The sequence below is a fragment of the Peromyscus leucopus genome, unplaced genomic scaffold (assembly GCF_004664715.2).
Source record: "Peromyscus leucopus breed LL Stock unplaced genomic scaffold, UCI_PerLeu_2.1 scaffold_1261, whole genome shotgun sequence".
Classification (NCBI taxonomy): Eukaryota; Metazoa; Chordata; class Mammalia; order Rodentia; family Cricetidae; genus Peromyscus; species Peromyscus leucopus.
This window is the reverse complement of record NW_023504404.1, coordinates 34,245-44,066: the sequence shown is the minus strand read 5'-3', so window position 1 is coordinate 44,066 and position 9,822 is coordinate 34,245. Positions and strand designations below refer to the sequence as shown.

The 9,822-nt window shown below is 41.2% G+C and overlaps 1 gene segment (V, D, J or C); it reads left to right on the top strand.

Annotated features, from left to right (window-relative positions):
- The first annotated feature begins 3,297 nt into the window (after positions 1 to 3,297).
- Positions 3,298 to 3,822, top strand: LOC114687600. The segment is given in 2 exon segments: positions 3,298 to 3,383; positions 3,464 to 3,822. Coding segments are annotated over 2 exon segments (405 nt in total).
- Positions 3,823 to 9,822: the final 6,000 nt, after the last annotated feature.

Sequence of the window (9,822 nt, the reverse complement as noted above, 5' to 3'; positions counted from 1 at the left end):
AACATTGGGCGCCAGATGTAGCATGAATCTTAAAGGTCTTATTAATAAAATCAAACTTGGAGCCAGGTATTGGGGTGAACACTAGAAGATCAGAGAAGCAGAACAATCCACAGCTTCCTCACCTCACCAATTCCTCAGCTGATCCTGTTTCCTCAGACTGGAAGCCTCTGAATCCTCATCCAAATGGATCTCAGCTGAACTGCTGCTAAAAGTCTGAAAGCTTAACCAGCCTAGTTCCTGGTTTTCATGACTTATATGCCCTTCTACTTTCTGCCCTCACTTCCTGGGATTAAAGGCTCACTTCTTAGGATTAAAGACATGAGTCACCATGCATGGCTGTTTCCAATGTGGCTTTAAACTCACAGAGATCTGGATGGATCTCTGCCTCCCAAGTGATAGGATTTAAGGGGTGTGTGTGTGTGTGTGTGTGTGTGTGTGTGTGTGTCACCATTTTCTGGCCTCTGTATCTAGTGGCTGTTCTGTTCTCTAGCCCCAGATAAATTTATTAGGGTGCACAATATTTTGGGGAACACAGTATCACAACACATCCATTCACTGTTGGTGGAATTGCAAACTAGTATAGCCACTCCAGAAATTAGGGTGGAGAATTCTGAAAAAGCAAAAAGTAAAGCTACTATACGACTCAGCTACAACATTCCTTTTCATATCCCCAAAAGACTCCGACATCCTGTTTCATGAACACTTCCTTGGCTGCGCTCATTACTGCACTATTCATGACAAGCATATTTTTAAAGAGGTTACACCATTTACCTCACAAGCCCCCCAGTGCCAGTGCATTACAATCCTCCACGAGGGTTGGAGAATCAGTTGCCCTCGTGAAGGAGCTTCACTTAGGCTACCCCATCTCAAGTGAGCAGTCCTGTACATATGCAAACATTAGCAAAGCCAAATGGAGTCCATAGGTTATAGATATGTGTGTGTGCACATACACGTGTCTATTTATAGACATATAACAATAATAATTTCTGAAACATCATAAATTGTGAGTGGGGGAGGGGGAAGAAGCAATGCTGCTGCAGTGCTGTTGTATAAAATTCTCAAAACTGAAACTAATTTTAAAAAGATACCGAAGGGCTCTCTGCTCCCTTGGTTCTCCTCCCCCTGCTGACCTCAGGAATAGAGATGTAGACATCACTTATTCTGATCATGCAATACTGTGATTTCACGGAATCACTTTTCTCTGCCTCTACCCATGGAGCTCAAGACAGAATTCACAGTCATATTTTTCCAATAAAGTTGTGTTTGCAACTGAGACTGTTTAAAACTGTCAGCATTTGATATTGAATGATTTAACAATAATTGCGCAAACCCTCCAAATTTAGATGTTTCTTGCCACACTTGACTCTTTGTGAGAATGTCCTATCCTGTCTGTAATTATTGTTTTTGAGTAGGTGAAGTGCCTTATCTTGAGATGGGTGGCCACACCTTACTGCAGCTGGGCTACACCTCTCTACTCAAGGATGTTCATCACTGTGTGAAAACAGTTTAGAATGTTGGCCATCTGTAGCAGGAATCTTAGAAGTTCTTATTAATAAAATCAAACCTGGAGCCAGTATTGGGGTTAATACTGGAAGATCAGAGAGACAGAACAAGCCACAGCTATCTCGCCTTGCTGGATCCTCAGCTGGTCTTGTTTCCTCAGACTGGAGGCCTTTGAGTCCTCATCCAGAATGGGTCTCAGCTGAGCTGCTGCTAAAAGCCTGAAAGCTTAATCAGCCAAATGCTTAATCGGCCAAATGCTTAACCAGCCAAATGCCTCTAGTTTCTGGTCCTCACGCCTTATATACCTTTCTGCTTTCTACCATCACTCCCTGGGATTAAAGGCTCCCTTTTCCAGAATAAAGGTATGAGTCACCATGTTTGGCTGTATCCTTGAACACATGGAATTCTGCCTCTGGAATGCTAGGATTAAAGGTGTGTGCTACCACTGCCTATCCTAAGTATCTAGTGGCTTTTCTGTACTCTGACCCCAGATAAGTTTATTAGGGTACACAATACTTTGGGGAACATAATACCACCACATTGCCATCATGGTGGGCTACTATTGGCCTGTAGTTTTCATAGGCTACCGATGCTTTCTACCACTCCATCGTGCATATGACAGTACCCAGAACAAGCATTTATCTTGGCCCAAACTTCTGCATTGATGAGGTACAATTTGGCTATGAAGCTTTAAACCGTGTTCAGCTTCTGCTTATGTATTCATGTTGGTGAGATGTTCTGGGTGTAGGTTTGGGCATTCCTAGGAAACATTATCTCACAGCAATCACCCTGTTTCTCTGTCTCTTATCATCTTTCCCCACTCCCTGCCACAATGATTCCCAAGACTTCGGCGTTGGAGTTGTATTTAAGGTGTATCCCATTCCTCCTCCTTCTCCCCTTCCTCATGTTCTCCTTTCCTCCCTCTCCTCCCACTCCTCATCATAATAATCCTTGTCCTCCTTATCATCCTCCTCATCCACTTTCTCCTATACAACTCCTCTCCTCCTCTGCTTTAACCAGCACCACTTCATTTTCTTTTTCTTTTTTGAATTTTGAGGATTTCATGTATGAGTACTTTATTACCTTAATTACACTACTGATCTATTTCACTCTACTATTGCTGATCAGATTTGGTATCCATTCACAGGTGCTCTCCTTTGATAAACTCAATGCATACTATTTACAGCCAGGCTGCACAGAAAAGGGTATGAACATGTAGTAGCCAGGACAACAAGACACTTCAGAGAATTGTGTTTTGATCAGTCAGTGTTGTAGGGAGGACTCTGGGCTAATGGTAGGTGATGACACTAGCCTTAGAGTGGGTTAGCCATGAGCAGAGGTGGAGCGGGTATCCCTGTCCCGTATACTCAGACCTAGTGCTCAATTCACTGCTATATTCCAGCAGGTATAATAACATTAATAGTTCAGCTGGTCTTTCAAATATGGTCACCCTGTGCCCAGTCTGGAGCATCCTGTATAAAGGGTGAAATTCAACATTTATTTATTGATGTATGTTTGTTTGTTTGTTTATTGTGTGTGTAGATGATCACTCTGGCCATAAATGAATCACCTGTGTACATTTTCCCCTTGCGTGTCAAGAGCCTGTGAGACTAACTGAATAAGAGAGAGCTATGCTCTCAGAGAGACTAGTTTTCAGCCTTCTCAAACGGGTTATGAAAGTGGGACCTACAGCTTGCTCTATATATTTATTTATAAGAACATCCCATATGCAAATCTATAGAATGATGCCAGAGGCCAAGAATCTGCTTAAATTCAGAGCCTTCTACACCCTGGAGAGTAGTTTCTGGGTTGCATTGAATTCCTCCCCAAGAACATGAAATACTTGTGGGTCTTTGTTTTCCTGCTGACGGTTCCCAGCTGTGAGTTCTATGGGGATGGAATGGAAAACTTTGGTCTGCTGGTTCTGAGCTCCTGAATCACTGTTGTTCTGTGTTCACAGGTGTCCTGTCCCAGGTACAGTTGCAGGAGTCGGGGCCGGGTCTGCTGAAGCCCTCTCAGTCACTGTCCCTCACCTGTACTGTCACTGGTTACTCCATTAGCAGTGGTAGCTGGTGGACTTGGATTCGTCAGCATCCAGAGAAAGGGCTGGAGTGGATGGGTGAAATTTATAGAGATGGAGACACCAACTACAACCCATCTCTCAAGAGCCGAGTAACTATGACAGTAGACACATCAAAGAATCAGTTTTCCCTGAGGCTGAGCTCTGTGACCACTGAGGACACAGCTGTGTATTACTGCGCTAGAAGCACAGTGATGGAACTTCAGTGTGAGTCCAAACATAAACAAACCTTCCTGTAGGGGCCAGAAGTGTCTCTGTGGCAGCAGGCACTAAGTACACATCCAGTCCTGGACCTCAGCCCAGAAGCATGTGCAGTGAGGAAGGACAACCCACTTCCTGTGGGCTGAGGAGTAATTTTTCCACAAACATCTCAGCTGCTCCTAAGGACATTAGTTCCTTGACTTTGTGGTTCTCCTTTCACCTATCCTCAAGTGGCAGTAAATTCAGTTAAAAAAAAGTCATTCTTTTTTTTCATTAAATATATTTACTCGTTTACTTTACATCCTGACAGCAGGATGTAAAGACAAAGGAATATATGCAGTTATACAAATAGATGTTTTAAAAAATAAAGCATTTAAAGAGACAGTAAAACTTAAGCCATGAAAATCACACACTGAGTCTGGATTATATTGTGATTTTTATCTACAGAAAGACATTTGATTGTTAAAGACTGCTGAGTTAAACACACACACACAAACACAAACACATTTATATTGAAGGTATTTTGACTTAAAATTTTACCTAATGATAGGTTGCTTTGGAAAAGAGGTTCCACAGGTTAGGTTCCCCAGAAGATGAGAACTTGTGGATTGCTTCTAGGTTAATATGGTTTGATCAGCCAAGACTCCCTGAAAGGTCTCTGACGACACCATGGCCTAAATGATACAACATCCAAAAATCAACTTCAAAGCAATTGGCTGAGATGATCCATCCTCACAGACTGCTACAGCCATGATTTAACTACAATTCTTAATTTTCTCAGGATCCCCATAAGATTACCTGTGGTGATATTTTATTTGTATTGAAATGTATGTTAATAAATAAAGTTTGCCTGGAGATCAGAGGTCATAGCTGGCCATAAACAGAGGTCAGGCAGTGGTAGTGCACACACTTAATCCAATCACATGGCAGGCAGAGTCTCTGTGTGTTTAAGGACACAGCCAAGCATGGTGACACAGGCCTTTAATCCCAGTACCAACCATAGTGACCTCGAGTTCTGTACAGACAGGCAGTGATGAGGAAGTGAGGGGCTGGGCTTAGAGCCAAGGAGAAGCAGAACAGCAAGGCAATAAAGGCACAGGTTAGACAGAAAAAAGCTGGTTCTCTTGGGAAGCTACAGCGCGGGGTAGTGAGCTAAGGTTAGCTGGCGGTTATCACTATCAATTTTATCGCTACAGCTTTCACCCCTGTATTTGGCTCTGTGTTTCTTATTTAATAAGACTGTTTAGAAATTCATCTACAATTGCCAGTGCCCCAACCAGCATGAAGTAGTATGAGAAGCTACACCCCAAATCCCAAAATATTATTTATAAATGTTTATTTTTATTTAAATGGGGTTGGTTATAAATGCAATCTCTTCCTTTTAGGTTTTCCAGTTTTGTGGAGTTGAGGTTTTTGAAATATGACCTGATAATTCTCTGGATTTCCTCAATGTCTGTTGTTATGTCCCCCTTTTCATTTCTGATTTTGTTGATTTGGATTCTCTCTCTCTGTCTTTTGGTTAGTTTGGATAGGGGGCTGTCTATCTTGTTGATTTTCTCAAAGAACCAACTCTTTGTTTCATTGATTTTTTTGTATTGTTCTCTTAGTTTCTATTTTATTGATTTCACCTCTCACTTTGATAATTTCCTGGCGTCTATTCTTCCTGGGAGACTTTGCTTCTTCTTGTTCTAGAGCTTTCAGGTGTGCTGTTAAGTCACTAGTGTGGGATTACTCCAACTTCTTTATGTGGGCATTTAGTGCTATGAATTTCCCTCTTAGCACTGCTTTCAAAGTGTCCCATAAGTTTGGGTATGTGGTGTCTTCATTTTCGTTGATCCCTAGGAAGTCTTTAATTTTTTTCTTTATTTCTTCCTTAACTCATTGGTGATTCAGTTGAGCATTACTCAGTTTCCATGAGATTGTAGGTTTTCTGTAGTATTTGTTTTTGTTGAAATCTAACTTTAAACCATGGTGGTCTGATAGACCACAGGAGGTTATTCCAATTGTTTTGTATCTGTTGAGCTTTGTGGCCAAGTATGTGGTCGATTTTAGAGAAAGTTCCATGGGGTGCTGAGAAGAAGGTATATTCTTTTTTGTTCGGATGGAATGTTCTGTAGATATCTATTAGGTCCAATTTGGGGACATTTTTCTGGATAGGTACCACATACCTAAGTTAAATCAAGACCAGATAAACTATTTAAATAGTCCAATAACCCCTAAGGAAATAGAAGCAGTCATTAAAAGTCTCCCAACCAAAAAAAAACCCAGGACCAGATGGTTTCAGGGCAGAATTCTACCAGATCTTCAAAGAAGAGTTAATACCAATACTCTCTAAATTGTTCCACATAATAGAAACAGTAGGAACATTACCAAACTCCTTTTATGAGGCTACAATTACCCTGATTCCTAAACCAAATAAGGATACAACAAAGAAAGAGTACTACAGACCGATCTCCCTCATGAACATTGCTGCAAAAACACTCAAAAAAATACTGGCAAACAGACTCCAAGAACACATCAGAACAATTATCCACCATGATCAAGTAGCCTTCATCCCAGGGATGCAAGGGTGGTTCAACATACGAAAGTCGATCAATGTAATACACCATATAAACAAACTCAAAGAAAAAAACCACATGATCATCTCACTAGATGCAGAAAAGGCATTTGACAAAATCCAACAGCCCTTCATGATAAAAGTCTTGGAGCGATCAGGAATGCAGGGAACATACCTAAACATAATAAAGGCAATTTACAGCAAGCCAACAGCCAACATCAAATTAAATGGAGAGAAACTCAAAGCAATTCCACTAAAATCAGGAATGTGGCAAGGCTGTCCACTCTCCCCATACTTATTCAATATAGTACTTGAAGTTCTAGCCGGAGCAATAAGACAACATAAGGAGATTAAGAGGATACAAATTGGAAGGGAAGAAGTCAAGCTTTCCCTATTTGCAGATGACATGATAGTATACTTGAATGACCCCAAAGATAAAACTAAGGAACTGATAAAACTTATAAACACCTTCAGCAACATAGCAGGATACAAGATCAAATAAAAAAAATCAGTAGCCCTCCTATATACAATGGACAAAGAAGCTGAGAAGGAAATCAGAGATACATCACCCTTTACAATAGCCAGAAATGACATAAAATACCTTGGGATAACACTAACCAAGAAAGTGAAGGACCTATATGACAAGAACTTTAAGTCCCTAAAAAAAGAAATTGAAGAAGTTGTCAAAAAATGGAAAGATCTCCCATGCTCATGGATAGGCAGGACCAACATAGTAAAAATGGCAATTTTACCAAAAGCAATCTACAGATTCAATGCAATTCCCATCAAAATACCAACACAATTCTTCACAGACCTAGAAAGAATAATACTCAACTTCATATGGAAAAACAAAAAACCCAGGATAGGCAAAAGAATTCTATACAATAAAACAACTTCTGGAGGCATCACAATCCGTGACTTCAACTCTACTATACAGCTACAGTAATAAAAACAGGTTGGTATTGGCATAAAAACCGACATGTGGACCAATGGAATTGAATGGAAGACCCCGACATTAACCCACACACCTATGAACGTACAATTTTTGACAAAGAAGCCAAAAGTGTACAATGGAAAAAAGAAAGCATCTACAACAAGTGGTGCTGGCATAACTGGATATCAACATGTAGAAGGCTGCAAATAGTTCCATATCTGTCAACGTGCACAAAACTTAAGTCCAAGTGAATCAAGGACCTCAACATAAATCCAGCTACTCTGAACCTGCTAGAAGAGAAAGTAGGAAGTAATCTTGAACGCATTGGCATAGGAGATCACTTCCTAAATATAACACCAGTAGCACAGACACTGAGAGAAACAATCAATCAATGGGAGCTCTTGAAACTGAGAAGTTTTTGTAGAGCAAAGGATACAGTCAACAAGGCAAAGCGACAGCCTACAGAATGGGAAAAGATCTTCACTAACCCCACATCTGACAGAGGACTGATATCCAGAATATATAAGGAACTCAAGAAATTAGACATCAAAACGACCATCAGTCCAATTGAGAAATGGGCTATAGAACTAAACAGAGAATTCTCAACAGAGGAAACTCAAATGGCTGAAAGACATTTAAGGAATTGCTCAACATCCCTAATCATCAGGGAAATGCAAATCAAAACAACTCTGAGATATCTCCTTACGCCTGTCAGAATGGCTAAGATCAAAAACACTGAAGACACTTTATGCTGGAGAGGATGTGGAACTAGGGGAACTCTCTTCCACTGGTGATGGGAATGCAAGCTTGCACAACCACTTTGGAAATCATTATGGTGCTTTCTTAGAAAATTGGGAGTCAATCTCCCCCAAGATCCAGCTATACCTTTCTTGGGCATATACCCAAGAAATGCTCAATCATACCACAAGAGCACTTGCTCAGCTATGTTTATATCAGCATTGTTTGTAATAGCCAAAACCTGGAAACAACCTAGATGCCCTTCAACTGAAGAATGGATAAATAAATTGTGGCACATATACACAATGGAATACTACTCAGCAGAGAAAAACAATGACATCATGAGGTTTGCAGGCAAATGGATGGATCTAGAAAAAATCATCCTGAGTGAGGTAACCCAGACTCAGAAAGACAAATATGTTATGAACTCACTCATAGGAGGATACTAGATGTGGAACAAGGATGACTGGACTGCTACTCACATCACCAGTGAGGCTACCTGTAAAACAGAACCCCAAGAAAGACACAGAGATCACCCAATGAGGGAGAAATGGATGAGATCTGTATGAACAGCCTGGACATGAGTGGGAGTAATGAACAGTGAGGGTCGAGGGAAAGAGAGCGGGAGATCCCAGCTGGATCAAGAACAGAGAGGGAGAACAAGGAATAGGAGACCATAGTAAATGAAGACCACATGAGAAAAGGAAGAAACAAAGTGCTAAAGAGGCCCACAGAAATCCACAAAGATACCCCCACAAAAGACTGCTGGTAATGGTCGAGAGACAGCCGGAACTGACCTACTCTGGTGATGGGATGGCCAGACACCCTAATAGTTGTGCCAGAAACCCCAACCAAGTACTGAGGAATCTGGATGCAGACATCCATGGCTAGGCCCTGGGTGGAGCACTGGGAGTCTAATTAGTGAGAAAGAGGAGGGTTTATATGAGTGAGAATTGTTGAAACCAAGGTTGGATAAACACAGGGACAAATAGCCAAATGAATGGAAACACATGAACTATGAACCAAAGACTGAGAGGCCCCCAACTGGATCAGGCCCTCTGAATAGGTGAGACAGTCTATTGGCTTGATCTGTTGTGAGGCATCTAGGCAGTACCAGGTCCTGGGCTCATTGCATGAGTTAGCTGTTTGAAACCTGGGACTTATGCAGGGACGCTTGACTCAATCTGGGAGGAGGGCACTGGACCTGCCTGAACTGAGTCTATCAGGTTGATCTCAGTCCTCGGGGGAGGCCTTGGTCTGGAGGAGGTGGGAATGGGGGGCTTGCTTTGGGGGAAGGGGAGGGGGCAGGAATGGAGATAACAAGGGAATCTGTGGCTGTTATGTAGAACTGAATAGTATTGTAAAATAAAATAAAATTTAAACAAAACGTAAGTACTTAAGAATTTGCAGGTCAGAAGGATATGGAATGGAACAAATGGGCCTACTGGTGCAATAAGGAAATAACAGAAGATTTGGGAGTGCCATCATGTCAGGGGGCAGACCTGCATTGGATGGTGGGGGAGGTCAGCTGTGGAGAAGCTGAGGGGTAAACTCAGGTCTTGAATGTGTTTTTATTTTGATCAAAAATAGTCTCCAATTGTATTTATATTTCTGGAATAAGGATCTTTACTTTTTGTGAATCAAAGTTTGAACTTTATGCATGGTATGTTGAACTGTTGCACTATGGCCTCAGCCACACATGGTTAATTCAGTTTAATGTATTCATTCATTATTCACTGAATATTATATAATGTCCCCTAAATTATCATATTTTAGTTTTTCGTGGCATGATTTCCTATGAATTTATTT